General features: G+C 41.3%; 1 protein-coding gene across 1 annotated transcript in view; it reads right to left on the reverse strand.

Annotated features, from left to right (window-relative positions):
• Positions 1-19838, reverse strand: part of sdk1a (sidekick cell adhesion molecule 1a) — a 305217-nt gene that overhangs the window by 123588 nt on the left and 161791 nt on the right. Inside the window, exons 5-6 of the mRNA XM_042340967.1 lie at positions 18583-18720; positions 17982-17990 (exon numbers count right to left, since the gene is read on the reverse strand). Coding sequence (XP_042196901.1) covers positions 17982-17990; positions 18583-18720 — 147 coding nt within the window. The remainder of the gene's footprint in view (positions 1-17981; positions 17991-18582; positions 18721-19838) is intronic.

Raw genomic sequence — 19838 nt, forward strand, 5'->3', positions numbered from 1 at the left:
AGAAACACAGATATCTGTGTACAGGCTGTTGAAATGAATATCATATTTTTCTTTGTGCATCAGGTGGGAACGACACAGCGCAATGACTGTACTGCAGTGTCTAGCATAGCCGAGGGAAGGTTAACATGTGAATAAATGATCAGAAAGAGAAACAAGAATAGAAATTTAAAACACTGATGTGGAATGAAAGCAAACAAGAGCAGTGGAGGGTGGATGTAGATTTCACATAGCACTGCACGATACCATCATTGGAATCATTGAAATATCTTCTGCACAAACTGAACTAGCGAAACAATTGGTGGTGTTATCACCAGTGATAATCATCAGATCAATCAACCACCCAGTCAATAGATAACATTGGCTTCTTGAGATATGTTTGTGTGTGTGTGTGTTTGTGTGTGTGTGTGGGGGGGAAGGTTTAAATCCGAGGCAACTTATAACTGCTTTAAATAACATGGTTAATGGGATATCACTGTGTGATATAACATGCTGCCGTTCCCCTCAGTCTCACTACATAGAAATTGCTCTCGAACTTTACAGTTGCCATTTGAATATTTATGAATTTGAAGCACGTACACAAAATAATTCAACTTGCACACCAGTCATTGCAGCACTATCAAATAGCAACAAGGTTTCTAAATAACTTTCTGATGACTTCACAAGATAGAACAAGACCAGATAAAACACTTTGATTGGGGCACTTTTGATTAATTATTTGGGCACCGTGATGTGTTTACAGTTTTAACATTTCTCACAATCCTCTTGACATTCCGCACGCGTGCAGTTGCAAGTCATAAGAAGATAAGGAATGAAGATATATATGCACTGAATTGCTTGTTCTCATTATGCAAAAATATTTTGGTTTATCTGGAAAGTTTCTGGAAAAGCAGAGCTGGGATCGCAATCTGTTAACATAAACTTCCTGTTGATAGCACTGTCTCACAGAAGGACGCTAAATGATCAGACCCCCCAACAGATGAAAAATAAATGCCACCCATTATTTTATTACACTGACATCTCTTGGCCAACGCCTCTCAGATATGTGCGATCATGAGGCATCAATTTTCTGACAAGGTTGTGGTCTGATCGTATAATTTGTTACTAATTTGTTAAGGGAGTGGGAGGAAAAAACTTGCTGGAATGTCAGATCAGAAATTGACATCACCACAATCTTGAGAATGATGTTGATCTGCAGTAGCGAGAAGTAAAACAAGCAGAATTAATCAACCATATTCACACTCATGCAAAAAAAATCAATTGTGTTCACTCCTAAATAAACATGATTGAATGCCGTTATTTAAAATGAGCACATCTCATTTAAAAGCAATTTGAAAGCTTCTTGTAGGAGCTTGTTTCTAGGAAGATTAAAGATGAGAAATAATCGAAATGTCCACAACACTATTACTCATATTAAGTAACATAGACCACCATCCTCAAGATGTTTAGTGCCTACATAATCCAATACTGTATTTAAATCAAGCACTTGGATGGAATAATTTTTGTTTGTTGGAACCAAACTTTCTGGTCTCATTCCTGACAGTCTTGCTAGTTATTAGGTTTCCACTTTCCCACCCGTTCTGCTCCTTTCTTGCCTGTTCAATGGGGATGACTCACTCTCTCCAAAGACAACTACCATTACTTCTCTCTCCTCTGAGCCCTCAACTACTGTATTTCTTTTTCTGTCCATTGTTCTCACATTGACACAAAATCTAAATGAAAAGAAGTGAGATTATCCCAGAAACCTGAACAGCTCAAAAAGAATCCAGTCACTTTCCCTGGGGCAGAGATTGCTGCAACAATCCTGCAGTTTAAATGCATGAAACAGAGGGGGAGGTGTAACGCTAATGTAGGCAATTGTTTAATCTTAGCAATTTTAGCACAAAATGGTAAATTTAGGCCCATCATGATTTCTTCATGCTTGATCTCAACTGGAACCCCAGAAGTAGATAGTGTAGGGGGAAAATTCCCACAGATCAGCTTGAAATACTGCTGGTTACTGGAAATACAGTAGTTCCCATTTGTGACTTGGTAAGGTTATAAAGAATCCCAATAAGGATCCCGTTAAGTAATGTCACAATTAGACCCCAACATAATGTGTAGGTGGGATGCATGGAATTTTCAGTTTGGTTCAGATGCTCTTCAGCATGGTGATGGTTCTCTGCATATGTCAGACACCCAGCTGATCAAAAAAATTTACAACAGATTTCTTCTCCTAAAGAAAAAACTTTCTTTTTATTCCCTCACCTACACTGCTAGTTCTGAACACTCAGGAAAAGGCACCTCGTAAGCAGTTTTAATCAGCTTCTTTTATGACCCTGAAACTTGATCCTCAGCTTCATGTAAAGTGCATCAAACATCTCCTTAGAATCCGATTAATCTGAGTTACAAATTAATGCAAAGAAACATTGAAGACCATTTTTAGATTTTGTTCCATTACACTTTGAAAATTTTGCAACCACATCTCTGGTATGGACTGCAGGAGATAACATATTCATTTTTGTTCAGTTCAATTAGTCACAAATCACTAAGCCAAAGATAAACCTCAGATCTGATGGAAAGAACTGGAATGTGTAAGAAAATTAAGAAGTGCCAATAAGATGTTTGCTGCATTTCGAGACTTTTGTGGAGATATCAAAATCATTTATAAGTTGGAACAGAAATTCAATCATCTAATTTATCACTACGTTATCCTTGGCCCCATCTATGAAACTGGAGCAGGGGAGTCCGTTTGCTATTTAAAACAAAATTCAAGCAAATTATGGCAGTTTGAGTAATATGCCTATGTTAATTAGGTTCAGTACAAAATTGGTACCACTCTCAATCTTTTTTTGTGCTGCAATAATAATTCTTGCATCTTTGCGCCTTATCATGTCTTCGAGATGTCTCAAAGCACTTCACAGAATATACTGTAAAGTGAACTGACTGTTTATTTTGTGCACAGCAATATCCCACAAACAGTCGTGGATTGAGTAACCAAATTATTATTATTTTTTTAAAGGATTATTACCCCCGGAAAAGCGATCTGCCAATCGACTAATAACCGGGTTCCTACTTACTACTAAGTAAACAGAGGCGTGTGAAGTAAGGAAACTTGCCTAACTTTTCACCCTGCTATACTTTGAAGTGGCAATTGCAGTGTGTAGTATGTTACTTATCACATCATTGATAAATGCAGTCATCTACCCCCAACTCTGTGACAATGGCTGAGCCCAATGTTGCTGTTCACAGCAATTGCACTTCTGGTGTTCAAGGGAACGTGATATTGGAACCTTGCCAGAAATGGCAGCATCAAGCCTTGGACTTACTCAGGCTGTATAGAGTTAAGAGGGCAAAAATGAAATGTTTGCTGAGAAGATAAAACTGAGCTTTTTGGAGCCTGCTTTAGCACAGAGATGTGAGAATTGCATTTTTGAGGCCGGCTAAATTGATAAAAGAAAGCTTAAGAGCTGAGTTATCAAAGAAAAGAGATAGTAGCCAATGCCTAGAGTTGTGAGAGACATGAACAAACTTGTGCCTTTGCAAACCTGAAAAAAAGATTATCAGTGCCCATCAGAGGGCACGAAAATGATTCAAGTTTAGTGATTCAATCATTGTTGGAATGTAGTTTATTACACTGAGGGCGGACAATCTGAAGAAAACGGAAAAGTTAGCACTTAGATAAGGTACTTGAAAGCCCGTTAATGATAATAATAATCCTTGCATTTGATATGGTGTCTTATCACATCTTTGAGTCATCTCAAAACGTTTCACAGAATATACTGTAAAGTGAATTGACTGTATATCTTGTGGGCAAAACATTAGAAAATTGATTCATATTTGAATGTTGGCACTTTCTGAAAAGCAGGGTAGAAACTTGTAGAATTGAAAACTTTATCCTAAGTAGAGTTTTTCAATACAATTCCATTATGTTATTCTTGGTGTCCTGGTCAACAATTCTCCAAATATATAGGTTGTTGGCCTCATGGCTGTTTGTGGGACCTTATTATTGCCAACAAAAAAATTCTCTGGGATACATTGAGAGACTTGAGAGATCTAAGGCGGTATTAAAAGACAATATTCTTTATTTAGCACTAATTTGCAAGAGTAAGTTGTTTCTCTTACAAGCAAGTTTCATTTTCATTTGTAACATACCAGTAATCTAACATTAATCTAACATTAATTTATACTCTTATTTTGTACTCTGTAACATTAATCATGTAATAATGTAACATTAATCATGTAATAATGACTGTAGTCACATAACAAACCTCTCAGAATGTGTTAATAGCCTGTTCATAAAAAATGAGATGAAGAGGATACGTCATTTTTCTTCAATAGCAGATTGCATTGTTATGCCTGCAATTTTCTTCACAATATGTCTAACTGTCAAGCTGTATAATAAATTTGAATATGATTTAAGCAAAACAAAATGGGAAAAAATGTTCTGCATTTCATACAACACTCTGCTCCTTTTCAGTGAGCGCTACATGAATTGCAGGGCTGAGAACTTGACTTGATTCAGGCTTTTGGAGATCTAATATTCAAATGATAGCCAGGCCAAAAATGTTTCAAAATCATGCAGAGATCCAAGTGTGCTGTCAAGAGAATCCAGATAAATACCCCTGTCATCCTACAATGCCAGAGAGAGATCTAATGTACAACTAACCTTATAATTGCTCCGAGACGCTGCCCCATGTGAAGGGCACTATATAAACACAAGTTGTTGTTGTTATCCCCTCCATGCCCAGAGAGAAATCCTCATTCAATGTAACTTCAAGGATATCCAATGTCCACATTCACAAGTGTTTCAAGAAGACCCTCACACCATGTCCAGGCTGGGGATTTAATCATAATCCTTGCGTTTCTATTTGATATTCCACTTGGATTAGCTGCAATGAATGTTTGAGAATAATGCTTTGTTTTTTTCAGGAAATTCTACTTCCTTATTTGAACAGATTCCCAGTGAGGAGAAATGGGTTTGCAACATTATTCATATGAGCTTTCCTTCTGTAGAATTAAATCAGTGCAAGCAGAATGAAGCTGAAAAATTCTATTGAAGACCTTGTCCCTCTTTTCAAATGATTTGAAGTAATTACTGAAATATATTGATTTTGGGTCATTGCATCTAATTCAGGAGAGTGAAATAAACATGAGCGTTGGCAGCATAAATCAGTCTAGAGTAGGGAAGAGATATTTTACTGAAAGCAGCCACTTCAATGCAGATTTTTTTTACTGAAAATACATAAAAATATAGTTTTAAAATGATATATATTTATTTGTACAGAATAACATTAATCATACAAATTGCATTTAATAAACTGAGGGAAAGAAAGATAATAATAATAATCCTTGCATTTGATATAGCGCTTTTCACATCTTCTCGACATCTCAAAGTGTTTCACAGAATATATTGTAAAGTGAATTGACTGTATATTTGTGGGCGAAACACGGCAGCCAATTGCACACAGCAGTGTCCCACAAACAGTCGTGAATAGAAAATGACCAATTTATTATTGTTTTTGTTTTTTTTGGAGGGATTATTATGAGGCTTGTGGAGTAAGGAAACTTGCCCAAGGTTTCGTCCTGCCGGGAAGATCATGCTTTGGAGTGCTTATAAGGGGGTGAGTTGAGAATAGGCAGATCTCACAACTTTACTATCAGCATAATGGTGAACTCACTGAAGTAGACTGAAAGATGGACTGCATAAGACCACCAGCCTTCAGTTTCAGACTGCACGTGAAGCGGAACTGGCTATAGTACAAACCGGTTGTCAGTTAGTTTGCAGGAATAACACTCTTTGACATTGTCCTGGGCTGAACAGAGTTAACAGGTGAATGAGGATTAAGTGAATTAACAGGTACTGTTAATTATTATTGCAATTTGAGATTGCATTGCTGAAAAATGATTGTGATAATGGAAGTCATGCTTTTGTACTTTGTCAGTTTAATTGAGAATAATGGATACCTGGGAGTGATCACAAGGCAGGAATCCAATCAAAACCTACAGATGGCATTATAAACAGCAGGAATTTCTCTTGAGTGGTTAATAACAGTCATCTGAACCCCACGATTGGATTATTTAAAACATAAATCCTGAAAATTTGTGTCATCTTTTTCCCCAAATTATGCACACAATTTAAAATTTACCTGGTAAGTTTGTTCAATATCGGGCCACAGTCTTATGTCTGTGGTGGCATGGAGTGTCAAAGTGAACTGTCAATGCTCGCCATGTGGCTGATGTGTGATGGTATTCTCACTGCAGGGTATTGAGTCATGCAAATCCAAATGGTTATAATTGTAACCTTCAGCAGTAGGTTGCAGTTCACACAAATTATTTTATAAAGATAACTCAAATACGCAACATATGCTGTGTGGTACAACATCAGTCAGATATGTCGATTAAAAGAGTGCAAAAAACCTGCAGCACAAGCTTATCCAGACACACCATGTTAATGAAAGATGGAAATCCCGTATGCCTGCTTGACCACTGCATAATGGACTAAACTATATGCATATGTCAAAGCTCTTGAATTAACAATGGGGACGTTACTTCCTCAAGTTTATCCAATATTATATACAGTTGACGAATAGAAAATGCTAAGCATGGTATATATTACTACAGTTGGTTTACTTACAAATATAGAGGAGAATAAACAAGTTGGATCTCAAAATAAAAGGATGCTCTTGAAAAGAAAAAGGACAGAAAGGCATCGCAGTAATGGAGCTCAACTTCAAACATCAATCGAGTTCTGCCAATACTGTAGACATCATTGCCACATCATAGGAGAAATGATTAATATACCAAGCCAAACATCAAAAAACTGTTTCAAGTTACGTGCTTCGTTTGCGAATGGTTTCAAGGCCGTCATGAGTCTAAAGCAACCTGTTACAATCCTGATTCAACAATCTTCCTCTCTCAATAGCCAGACTCTCAACTGGAGGCTTGCTGGCCGAGGTGACGATCTGACCTGACATTGAGTGAGGTTTCTCTGTGGGGTAGTGAGATTGCATGTGTAGACACTGCTTAATATCAGAGTGACCGAAATCTAAAGGCAGTTGGGATTTCAGGTACCATTATTGTGCTTTCTGCTTCGAATGTTTGTACCACCACAGGATGAGCAGAAACTCAGTATCACGGAAAAAGTGACAATCTGCTCCAATTGGTTTGTGAGCAGAAAGTAAGTGTTCTTCACAATTAACAGATGGGTATCCCAAGCCCTGAACCAGACAATATCTGAATCAAGATGATTGAGATCTCACCAGGTGAGGAGATGGGCTGATGGACACCACAACTCAAAGCATGTTGGACATAACTGAACTGCGTCAATATCGATAGCTTTATACTGTCCAGAGATCCTTTTCTAGATGATCTGGCTCTGTTTTCCCCAATCATTGTTGAATAAGGTAAACTGAAAAAAGAGGGTGGAACCAGGGAATCCTCAGTTGCAGGTTTCATCTGCAAGAGAATTCCTCTATTTGCATCAGGCAGAGAAGGTGATCAGCCTCTGGTCTAAATACTCTGGACCCTGATCAGCATTTGTCCAAATGCTTTGCCCAGTGAGCTCCTCACCTTCTCTCGTCAGGCGCTGACCACAATGACCTCCACTGATGCTCACTCCACCTCATGGAGCTGGTGTCTTGTTCGACCCCCAAACTCTTTCACGCCCTACATCCAGACTCTCACACTCACTCACTGACACGCTCACTCACTGACACGCTCATCACTCACACGCTCCCTCGCTCGCTCGCTCGCTCACTCACTCACTCACACACACACACACACGCACTCACTCAGCTTTCCTTCATTCTGTAACATCCCCCACCTCCTTCTGTACCTCCCCCCCACAGGTTGCTTATACACACCTTCATTATGCCCAGGTTTGATTATCCAGAATTTTGCAGCCATGTCCAGGAAGCAGCCATATTCCACTGCTCAAAATAACAAACCCCACTTTACAGGTCGGCAAACATTGACAGCTGAGAAAAGGGTAATAATGCACATTTACAGCAATGGAGTTGCTTTAATCAGCTGCAGAAGCACTTGTGCCTTGCTTCCAGTCAGGTGCATAACTTTAACAAGAGGGATCAGTTCAAGCATGAACATGTTTGTTTCGAACATGAAAACTGTCGAGAAGAGGCCAACACCAATAAGACAGTTCCATAGGTACAATTGGTAATCTCACTCCTCGCAGGACTGTTTCATAAACATGAAAAACAAACATAATTCACAAGTTGCTGTCAGCAGCTGGGCAAAGGTATTCTAAAATTGAAGTGGCACATAAGGCGCAATGGATCCATATCCTATTTATAAGCGAACTGAAAGATTTGCTGCATATAGCAGATTGAGCAAAATAACTTCAATCTCACCAGCAACAGGGAGTTTACCATTTTTTTCCTTTCAGTTTCCCACACGACTACTGTAACTCTCTGCTGTCCACATTGTTAAGTCAGTTACAGACACTTGAATTCTCATAAAAGAGCTGTAAGTTGTTCACCATAATATCCTCTGAGGAAGTCTGTCAATAACAGTATTGTACCACAATAGGCTTCCTTGCATATTAATAAGCTCTGAATTTGCCTTTCCTTTGGAATTGTGGCAAGAAAAAAAAGATTTTGTACGACTATTAAAACAATCCAAGTAGATTTCAGTTTCATCAATTAATTTATTTTTGTAGAAAGAATTATACCAGTCATTTTTCACTGTAAATGATTCGTGTCAGATACGTTCTTACTCATTAATAAACAATGAAGACATTAATGCTCAGAAGACTTAGGGGGGAGCTCGTTACATGCATCCAACCTCGTGGAGCTGACCAGTGATTTGAAACTACTGTTTTTCTAAACTTTCTGAAGCACAGATGAGCAATCGTTCATGTTGTCATTTTTATTATGACAAGATTAGTATTCCACACCATAGTCAGAAAATTCATATTATTAAACAATGTGCTTCATTTTTCAGTATTCTGTTACTGCGTGGTACAATAAGGAAGATTAATTGCTGTAGTAATGTACAAACTGTGAGGTTTTTTTCTTGCGTCAGTGTAAAGGTGACAGGCTGCCATTGCCAGAATACATAACATCGAGGGATAATCCTAAACAATCCTCTGTAAAGCACAATGCTCAATACTGGTTTTCCGAGGCTAATAATCTCTTCAAAAATAAAAAAGTAAATAATGATAATTTGGTGACTCAATCCACGACTGTTTGCGGGACACGTCTGTGCGCAATTGGCTGCTCCGTTTTCAGTCCATGAGTATTAAAACAATCCAAATAGATTTCTGACTGGCCAGAAAACCCACACGCACCATTAAAGTAATGTTTAAATGAACCAGTGCCTCTTCGCAAGTTGCTCCCCATACTTTGATGATGCTGATCGATATATTCTGTGTGATTTGTTTGATGAAAAAACAATCCACTTAAGAAACTGCTCCCAATGAGAAAGGACTTAAGAGTGGAACAGCAATTTGTCTTGGATTACACTTTAAGATCCCATGGTGACAATATGACTAAGACTAGAGACAAGTGCAGAAGAGCATCTCTAGAAAGCATAATAGCACGTGGCTTACCAACCACTATAAAGATTTTGAAACTATGAAGAACAGTATTTTGGCATGGCAACTGCTACAGTAATTCGGACCAGCTAATGCTATCAGCTGTATCCTTGCTCTGTCAGCACAAGACCTCTGGAGTAAAACAAAATGCTGCATTTAAAAGATCCTGGCCTGATGAAGCCACTCTAGGGATTTTCCACCCGACTTTTCCTCCCCTTATTGGGGATGTGGAGTTCAACTTGAATATAGAAAAAAAAGAGGTAAAAGAACAAATGCATAAAGCATTGCCAAAGTCAACACGACCCCTACAGCTTCCAGAATCAGTGCTGGAATTGCAAAGTTCCCTTGGGCTCAACATCATCAAGGCTGATTCTAAAGCAGAAGCTAATATATTGGCAGCCATAATGATAAAGACAATCATGTTGAAATAAACTTGCAGTGGCAAATTGACTGCTGAATGAGTCCAACAGGAATTCTTTGTGTGTTGGGGAATTGGGGAGGGGGAGAAGGAGGGAGGTCATGCTCTTGTTTAACTTCTTTATCTTCAAAGTGTTGGTGTTTTCTTTGATTGGGTATCAACCTTAGCATCAAAGATAATCAGCAGCAACACCAAACAAAAATCTCAAGCAATGTAAAATAAAACACTGACAAAGGCAGTAGGTAGAAAACCGGTTGTTAGTCGATTGGTGGCTCGGGGGTAATAATCCCTTGTGGTAAAATGTGGTAACTCAAACCTCGACTGTCTGTGGGACACTGCTGTTCACAATTGGCTTCCATGTTTCGCCCACAGAATATACAATACAATACCAAATTACATTTGTAAAGCGCCTTTCACGTCGGGAGACATCCCAAGGCGCTGAGCAGTCAGGGATTAGGATCCAAGTGGGGGGAGGGGGGATTGGGATCAGGGAGGGTGGAGGGCAGAGAGGGTGGCCGAAGGCACGGTTATAGTGGAGGGTCCTGAGGTGTGCCTTGAAAGAGGCAAGGGAGGGAATGAGGTGAAGGGAATGTGGAATGGAGTTCCAGAGAGTGGGGCAGAGAGGCTGAAGCCCCGACTGCCAATGGTGGAGTGGGCCAGGCAGGGGACATGGAGCTGGCTGGAGCCTACTGAGCAGAAGGAGTGGACAAGTTGATAAGGGGTTACCCGTTTGGAGAGGTAGTAGGGGGCAAGGCCATGGAAGGCCTTTAATGTGAGGATGAGAATTTTGAGCTCGATCCTCTGAGGGATGGGGAGCCAGTGGAGCTGGGAGAGGGTGGGTGTGATGGGGTCACGGAGCCTGGTGCAGGAGAGGACACGAGTTGCAGAGTTCTGGATGACCTGCAGCTTTTGGAGGGAAGAGTTGGAAAGGCCGACAAGCTGGGCGCATAGTCGAGCCTGGTTGCAGTGAAGGCATGAATGAGGGTTTTGGGGGCCTGAGGGGTGAAGCAGTGGCTGAGTCGGACAACGTTGCAAAGGTGGGAGAAGGCAGAGCAGGTCATGGCACAGATGTGGGGGAGAAAGGACAGTTGAGGATCGAACAGGACGCCTAGATCCTGACTGGGCTTGGTGAGGTGGAGTGTGCATCTTTGGATGCTGATGCTGCCAGTGCCTGAGGTGAGGCACTGGCGCGAGCCAATCAGCAGAGCCTCGGTCTTGCTGCCTTTCAACTGTAGAAAGTTGGCTCTCATCCAGGATTTGATGTCTGACAGACAGTCTGTCAGGGCATCAGTGGTCCTGGGGTCGGGGTGGAGGCAGAGAGATGGGTGTCATCCGTGTACATGCGGAAGTTGATCACATGTCTGTGGATGATGTCACCAAAACGGAGTATTTACAGGTTAAAGAAGAGAGGACCGAAGACAGAACCCTGAAGAACACCGCACAAAACGGGGTAAATATACAGTTAATTCACTTTACGGTGGTTCTGTCAAGGGCTTTGAGACGTCTTGACAAAGTGATAAGGCCCTATATCAAATACAAAGATTGTTATTATAAAAATTGTTAGAGACAGATATTCTGAGCTGCAGCCAACATCAGGTGGTGGCAGACCAGAAGGCCAGGTGGAATTATGACTAATGCTGTGACTTCTGGAAGATCCTTAGCTGCCCGAGCTGGTGCTTCATTTTTTAACGGATTCCGGTCCTTTATCCTTATTGTGAGAAAGTGAAGTCTTTGATGGAAACATAAAACGTGCAGTCAGATATACTTCCCCTGTGCACAGAAAAGATCTATGTTATGTGGAGAAGAGATTTGACTATCTCAGTGCAGGTGATGTCAATTGCTGCAATCAGAGGGAGATTTTTTTTCTTTGGATAAGAATGAATTCAAGTAAGCTTTTTGCAAAAGAAGCATGTGCATTTCTCTTGCAACAAATGCCGTACAGTTTACAGCAGAACTGGGCAAAAAAACACCAAGAGCGATCGACCGTGGATTTTATATAGAGAGAGTAGAACCATTAGGTATAAAAACATGATAAATCTCTACATATTCAGACAGCGATAGCCACATACGTGATCCATGCCTCCTTAACAATAGCATTATACACCCAGTGTTGTCTTTGAGGTCCAATGTCTAGTTCAATCGATTCCTGTAGAAATACAATGCATCTGCAGAGCAAAGCGGGTATCAGTTTGTTCAAATTGTGACCTGTGATAATTGGTGGCAGATCTCCAGAGGTTTCCCCTCTGGCCACTTTCCTTTCTACAACCGATGTATTGAAAATGCTATGAAATATTCATTTTACAATATGTTCCATACAGAACCATTTCTTCTCAACATCTGCTTGTGTTATTGAACACTGCATCAGTAAAGAGCTTCCTCCCGCTCCCTGAAGCATTGCTTTGCAGTATGCACGACTAATCAGTGCTCATAAAAGCTGCAGTATCTTCCTACCTCCAATGATGTAGTTATGCATTTAACCTTGTCCCACTCAAAATAACCATAAGTAACCTTAATGCAAATGTAATTCCAGCTCCGGCTTTAATTATTAAATCCAGGCATTTGGGATGTTTAGATTTTGGGACAATAAACAGCTTAACTGAACTTCAAAGCAAATTCTAACATCCCATGAGAAATTGTTAGAAGAAAACTGTTAAGATGTTAGAACCAAATAAATGCTGATCTGTGTATCTGGATAGGTTTACAAGCAGTAGGTTTTGAACTTTGCTTACAACAACTTAAGGTTTGTTCACTGAAATCCTATTACGCACTAAAACAATCGTTCACCCAATATCAGCTCAGTGGTTAGAGCACTCGCCTTGCAAGCGAGACACCTGGATTCAATTCCAGGCAGGGGGCGAAACCTTGGGCAAGTTTCCTTACTCCACACGCCTCAAAATAATCCCTCCAAAAACAAAACAATATTAAATTGTTCATTTTCAATCCACGACTGTTTGTGGGACATTGCTGTGTGCAATTGGCTGCCGCGTTCGCCCACAAATATACAGTCAATTCACTTTGCAGCATATTCTGTGAAGCGTTTTGAGACGTCTAGAAGACGTGAAAAGCGCTATATCAAATAAAAGGATTATTATTATTATAATAAAATCAGGATACAAATATTCCTTTCCTCTCTAAAAAGCTTGGTGATACTGTAGTTTTTAAAAGTTATCTGCATTAGAATTGGTGGACTTTCTCTGAACAGTCTGACGTATCTCCATAGCTATGCCAGCCCCCAAAGCCACACAGATTAAACTTAGAACATGAGATGTGTACTCAGTTTGAAAAGAAGTTGGCCCTCATCCCTTCACGCAGCACATGTCAAAGTGATCAACACCATCAAACGCAAAACAGCGCAGCTTTAAATTCAAGTTAATCAAGGTTTCAACCAAGGTTGATTAATCTTAATCTGTTTCACCCTGGCTCAGTTGGCCACATTCTCACGTTGGAGTCAGAAGGTTGTGGGTTCATGCCCCAAGTTAGGACTTTGAATTCTTAGTCTAGGTAGATACTCCAATACACTTTTCGGGAGTGCTGCATTGTTGGAGATGCCATTGTATGGATGAGACATTAAATCGAGGTCCTATCTGCCTGTTCAAGTGGATGTTAAGGATACCATGGTACTATTTGAAAAGACAAGAGAGTTTCTCCCAGTTTCCTGGCCAACAATCCCTCAGATTAAATTAGTCATTCAGTCCTTGCTTGTTTTTGGAACACTGTTGTGCACACAATTTGCTGTCATGTTTGTCTACAAATAAACAACAACTTAGATTTATATAGCACTCTCCACACTGGACGGCGTCTCAGTGCGCTTTACAGTTTAGGATGCCGGGACCGAGCCAGGGGGAGGGGTGGAAAGGTGACCGAAGGCACGATTGAAAAGAAAGGTCTTCAGCAGAGACCTGAAAATGGGAAGGGAGGGAGCGAGACGAAAGGAGTGAGGGAGGCAGTTCCAGAGCCTCGAGGCATAGTGGCTGAAGGCACAGCCACCGAGGGTGGAGCGAAGGACTCGGGGGAAGAGGAGGAGGCCAGACCCGGAGGCAAAACGAAGGCAACGTGTACTGTGCTGAGGAGAGAGGAGGTCAGAGAGGTTGGGGGGTGCAGAGGAGTGCAGCGACTTGAACACGAGGGTGAGGATCCTGAAATCGATCCTCTCTAGGACAGGCAGCCAGTGCAGTCTGGCAAGGACTGGGGTGATTGGGGAGCGGAGTTTCGTGCGGGTGAGAATGCGGGCAGCAGAGTTCTGAATGAGTTGGATTTTATGGATGGTAGTGGATGGGAGACCGGCGAGGAGGGCATTTGAATAATCCAGCTGGGAGGTGACAAAGGCATGGACCAGAGTTTCAGCAGCTTTTGGGGAGAGGTATTGGCGGAGACGGGTGATGCATCGGAGGTGGAAGAAAGCGGTGCTGATGAGAGACCGGATGTGGGGGAGGAAGGATAATTGGGGTCGAGCCTGACGCTTACGCGTTCTGAGAGTTTTAGGGGGAGGTCGGGTAGGTGGAGGAGGTGAGAACCGTGAGATTTTAGACGTTGATGAGAGCAGAAGAGTATGGCTTCCGTTTTGTCAACGTTCAGCTGAAGGAAGTTTGCGCTCATCCAGCCCCTGAGGTCTGACAGGCAGCTGACAGAACATTAGGGGACTGGGGGTCGCAAAGAGAGGTAGAAAATAGAGTTGGGTGTCGCCCGCATACATGTGGAAATGTACCCCATGTCTGCGGATGACATCCCCAAGAGGGAGCATGTAGATCAGAAAGAGGAGGGGGCCAAGGATGGATCCTTGGGGTACCCCACAGGTGACCGGGTGAGAGTGGGAGAAGAAACCGTTTGTGCAGATGTATTGCTGGCGGTTTGTGAGGTAGGACTCGAACCAAGTGAGTGCGGTCCCACTGAGGTGGATGACGGAGGAAAGGCGGTGGAGGAGGATGGCGTGATCGATTGTGTTGAACGTGACGGAGAGGTCCAGGAGGACAAGGAGGCAGAGGGAGACCTGATCACAGATAGAGAGGAAGTCGTTTGTGACTTTCATAAGCGCAGTCTCTGTACGGTGGGCGGAAACCGGACTGGAGGGGTTCGAAGAGGGAGTGGGAGGAGAGGTGAGCGCGAAGTTTGTTTGCAACAACGCGTTCTAGAACTTTTGAGAGGAAGGGCAGGTTAGAAATAGGGCGGTAATGGCTGGTAACTACACTTTACAGTAAAATTCTATGAAGAACTTTGAGATGTTTCAACGTTGTGATTAAGTGCTATGCAGGGTTGCAGGATTAATATTATTAAAACTAAATGGGCTCGGAGTAATATATGGAAATTAAGGGAAATTCACTCACATGAAATATTTAAAAATCAATGACATTTCATTTTAGCTTTTATTTAATGTTTACCAAGTGCTGAATCAAACTTACACAGTATGATGCAAATAATTGTTTAACTTCACACCCATCATGCTGAGTTAGTCTTCCCGTCTTCAGGGTTCATCATGGCTGTCATTTGTTTTTCCCACAAAGAATAATTTTCCCATAAGTGTCAAAATAGACTCAAAATAGACTCAAAAGGGTAATTAAAAGTGTCAAATGACCATTTTACCCCCCAGAGATGCAAGAATATCTGGTTAGAGATAGAATTGATAAGAATAATAATTCTTGCATTTGATATAGCCCCTTATCAGATCGAGACATCTCAAAATGCTTCACTCTACAGTGGATTGACTGAGCATTTTGTGGGTGAAACTAAGCATAACAAATTGGTACCTAAAGGGTTAAAAAAAATCTCCCAGGCACAGATCTCAAAATTGTTTGCTGGGAACCTTAGGGAACCACCGTCTTCATTTTGTTTCCACAAACAGCTTTTCCTCCGGCCCCCGCATTGTCTCGTGCGGTGTCCCTCAGGGCTCTGTCCTCGGTCCCCTCCTCTTCACCCTCTATATGCTCTCCCTGTGGTGACATCATCCCCAGACATGGGGTTAACTTCCACATGTATGCGGATGACACCCAACTCTACCTTTCCTCCTCTACCCTCAACTCCACGACCACCGAGGTCCTGACAGCTGTCTGTCCGACATCGAGTCCTGGACGAGAGACAACTTTCTTCAGCTCAACGTGCGCAAAACTGAGGCCCTCCTGATTGGCTCACGTCAGCGCCTCCGCACCTCAGGCATCACCTCCGAAACATCGCCAGACTACGGCACTACCTCACCCCTCACGCTACTGAAACTCTGGTCCATGCCTTTATCACCTCAAGGCTGGACTATGGGAACTCTCTCCTCGCCGGCCTTCCCGGCCCTCCCTCCACACTGCAGGTCATTCAGAACTCTGCAGCTCGTGTACTGTCCCGCACCAGACACCGCGCCCACATCACTCCCACCCTCGCTCGCCTCCACTGGCTCCCCATCCCCCAGAGGATCGAATTCAAGATCCTCACCCTCATCTACAAGGCCATTCACGGCCTCGCTCCCTCCTACCTCTCTGACCTACTATCCCCTACTTACCTGCCCGTACCCTCTGTTCCTCCGGCTCCGGTCTGCTCCACATCCCCCGCTCCAACCGCCCTACCATCGGTGGCCGGGCCTTCAGCCTCTCAGCCCCGAAGCTCTGGAACTCCATCCCCCAGTGCCTTCGCCGCTTCCTCCCTTTCCTCCTTCAAGGCCGGTCTCAAGACCTTTCTCTTTGACCGTGGCTTCAGCTCCCCTCTCGACTCTCTCCCCCCTCCTCGCTCCCTCCTTTCCCTCCCCTCACCCTGACCACTTCCCCCCTGCTCAGGTCCTGACCCAACTGTCCAGCGCCTTGGGACGTCCTCCCGACGTGAAAGGCACTCTATAAATGGAATCTTGTTGTTGTTGTTGTAGTGAGTCAGATGCAGAATGCAACTAGGCAGAGTTTAAGAATATGGGTCATCTTAATATCTTGGAGAATTGTTCCAACTATGGGAAGATATTTCTCAGTGCTTTATGGTTTTGTAGGCATAATCTGTAGTTACTTGCTTTCTTTGAGTTTTGGCTAATGTCCATCCTGGGGTTCACTGTATAATTATCTTTAGATTAAATGGAACTGATGAATTAAGTAGTCCTTTCATTGTTTCTATTCGATTTTCTCCTCGTCTGCTGAATGCCAAAGACGGCATATTCTTTGTGGATTCAAATTAATTATTCTTTTCTAGTACACAGAAATCCAATTTTCATATATTTATGGCAGAAATGCCCTCAGCAAGCTGTACACACTTTCCAGTTGTATTGCTTTCCAAATTTGCAATTTTCCAACAAATTCACATTTCTGTTGTCAGTTATTTTAAATAATACAAAATTCTTTCTGTCACCTCTGACAGAAATCATTGCGACTCAATCTATAACCTTTTAGATGTTTGAGTAACACCATATCTCAGTGCTCTGACATTCCTGTTAGAGCACATCAATACACATTCGGAAAACCTGTTACTTTGGAGTATAGGCAAAAAATTCTACAATTACAACTCAGGGGCCATATTCAATTGAAGAAGAATGAGCTGCTTTAGTGCCTCTTGATAGTGAGGGCTTAAATGCTTCTTACAGAGAAGACTATTTGTCCCACAAATGTGTTTTCTATGAATAAGCAGCCATTTTAGTTATGTCTGTGCCATTGCCCTGAAGCTCTTTGATACTGATCCACAAGGAGTGGTCTTAAAAGCATATCAAAGAATGGAAATGCCAAAGGGCAGTTCAGATCATCAAGCCATCTACCTATTTTCTCGAGCTATTTACAACCAACATGATGTATTCCATCCATTTAAATGCTAAGGGAAATGTTGTCAAGCAAAGTGCCAAAATATCAACTACACCCAGCACCCGCCAATCCTCACTACAGATAACACTACCATACCATCCCAGTTTCACAGGCATAATTACACCTCTATGGAAGATTCAAATATTTCAGTTTATTCTGATCTCAACCAATTCCGTTACTGACCAGATATTTCTCCAGCTTATTTTTGAAAGGAGACTGTTTTTCCTTAAGTCTATTATTTGTACCTGCAGGATCACTAGCCCCAGACAGAGCTTTTTCTATTATTTACCACTTCTTGCTTTCTATTCAAGGATTATTATTCTATTCACATGACAATTTACAATCCAGTTAGTGAATGAATGGAGCGTCAATTTTATGAGCCAACCGCCTTTAAAAAGCCTCACAATTGGAACTTTTCAAAAATCTTCTCAAAAACCAATGAGTTATAATAATCTGAAAAAAACCACTATTATCTTTATCCTTTCAAAGGAGTCAAGCAGACCAGTGAAGCATACCTATTGCTTTTAAATTTATAGTTTCAGGCGTTAAACTTAAGTGATATTGCAGTCCTAGAAAGATTTTAATCGTCTACCAGAAGGTGTATTTGCATAGAATTTAAGACTTTTTTTGTTAGGACGCATTTAATAAATGAAACCGTCCTTACCCAGAATTATAAATTACAACACCTTTGCAATCATCAACTTATTTAATAAGTTTAAACACAATACAAATCTCGCACAAGCAATGTTTGCTTGAAGCATAAAGCATCGCGCAGCATGCTCTGAAGGATTTGGTGAAGCAGGCACCTTTGAGGTAGATGGGCGTATTCAGTCGCCGCAACACTTGGTCGAATAATCAAGCTCAATGTAAAAACAATTGAATTTCCACACTTACTTGCTATGCTCAGGTAGATAAATGGACTTGTCTTGTTTTCCCCATTCTTTTCGTTGACTGCTTGCACATAGTACTTTCCCGCATCTGCGGCGGCCGCTGAGAGCACTACCAGATGATTGTCAAGCGTTAGCATTCTGTTTAAAAAAGACAAAAAAATTAGTACTTCAAACAAATTGAATATCAATCTTCAATGGGCTGGAATCATCAGAAGCCTATTACATTTCAAGATCGATGAGCACTGTATGTCTGTCAAGAGTGCCGGAAAATCCTAATATATTCATTTTGAATTCCAGTTGTTCTCGTCACCTTATTCTCACTGCCAGCAAGGCTTGTCAGTTTTATTTCTGCATCAGGCTGGCTTATTTATTTCACTTTTTTTCAAAGCTATCTATTGGCAAAATTCAACCTCAGGGTATGCACATACCAGGCAAACTACCAAGCTTCCATATGTTTTAGTTAGCACTTGCTATCTCCTCACACAAGCCTGACATACAGACACTCTTGATATGATGTGCACTTGCTAATTACTGAATACTTACAAAACAAACAAACAGATACATCTTCAGATACTGTACAATCATTTATTACCCTTTTCACTTATGTCAAGCCAACCATACCACAGCTGATACATAATTGTAAGAAAAACATATGTTACACTTTTCTCCAGAATTTATTCCATGCAACAAATAGCTGTCAAAGTGGCTGTACATAACGTTTCAAGTTCCATTGATGTTTATAGATTGCTCAAGCTTCACTTTCCCAGTTTTTGACATGTTCAGAAACCTTTGAATTACCGGTATGAGATTCACTGACAACTATACTATCTGATATTTATGAGAGAAGATTAACACCTCAACTATGAGTAATCTTATGCCTGTCTGATATCAAAATATTTAGCCTATAGCCATTCTTCTGGGATTACACAGAATTTTTGATGAATTTGAAATCCAATAAACAGACAGTTGTTAAGAAAAATCTTAGATACCCCAGTTTTTTACTTGAATCAGATATTCTATTTTTTTACAGTAGAATTTGCAAGCTTGCATTGATTTGGAGAAAATCAATGCAAGTTTCACTGTGTTTAGAGATTACTCATTTAAAATAGCTCAAATTCAAAATCAGTCTTTGGATTGGTCTGTGCAGATCCTTCTAGTTAAGAGAAAAATCGAGGCAAATCATTCAACTTTAGAGAATGTGAAATCATTAACAAATTAACACTTAACCAGAAATCAGGCTGATGCTTCAGTTTCCC

This window comes from Callorhinchus milii, unplaced genomic scaffold, assembly GCF_018977255.1.
Source record: "Callorhinchus milii isolate IMCB2004 unplaced genomic scaffold, IMCB_Cmil_1.0 Scaffold16, whole genome shotgun sequence".
Taxonomy (NCBI): domain Eukaryota; kingdom Metazoa; phylum Chordata; class Chondrichthyes; order Chimaeriformes; family Callorhinchidae; genus Callorhinchus; species Callorhinchus milii.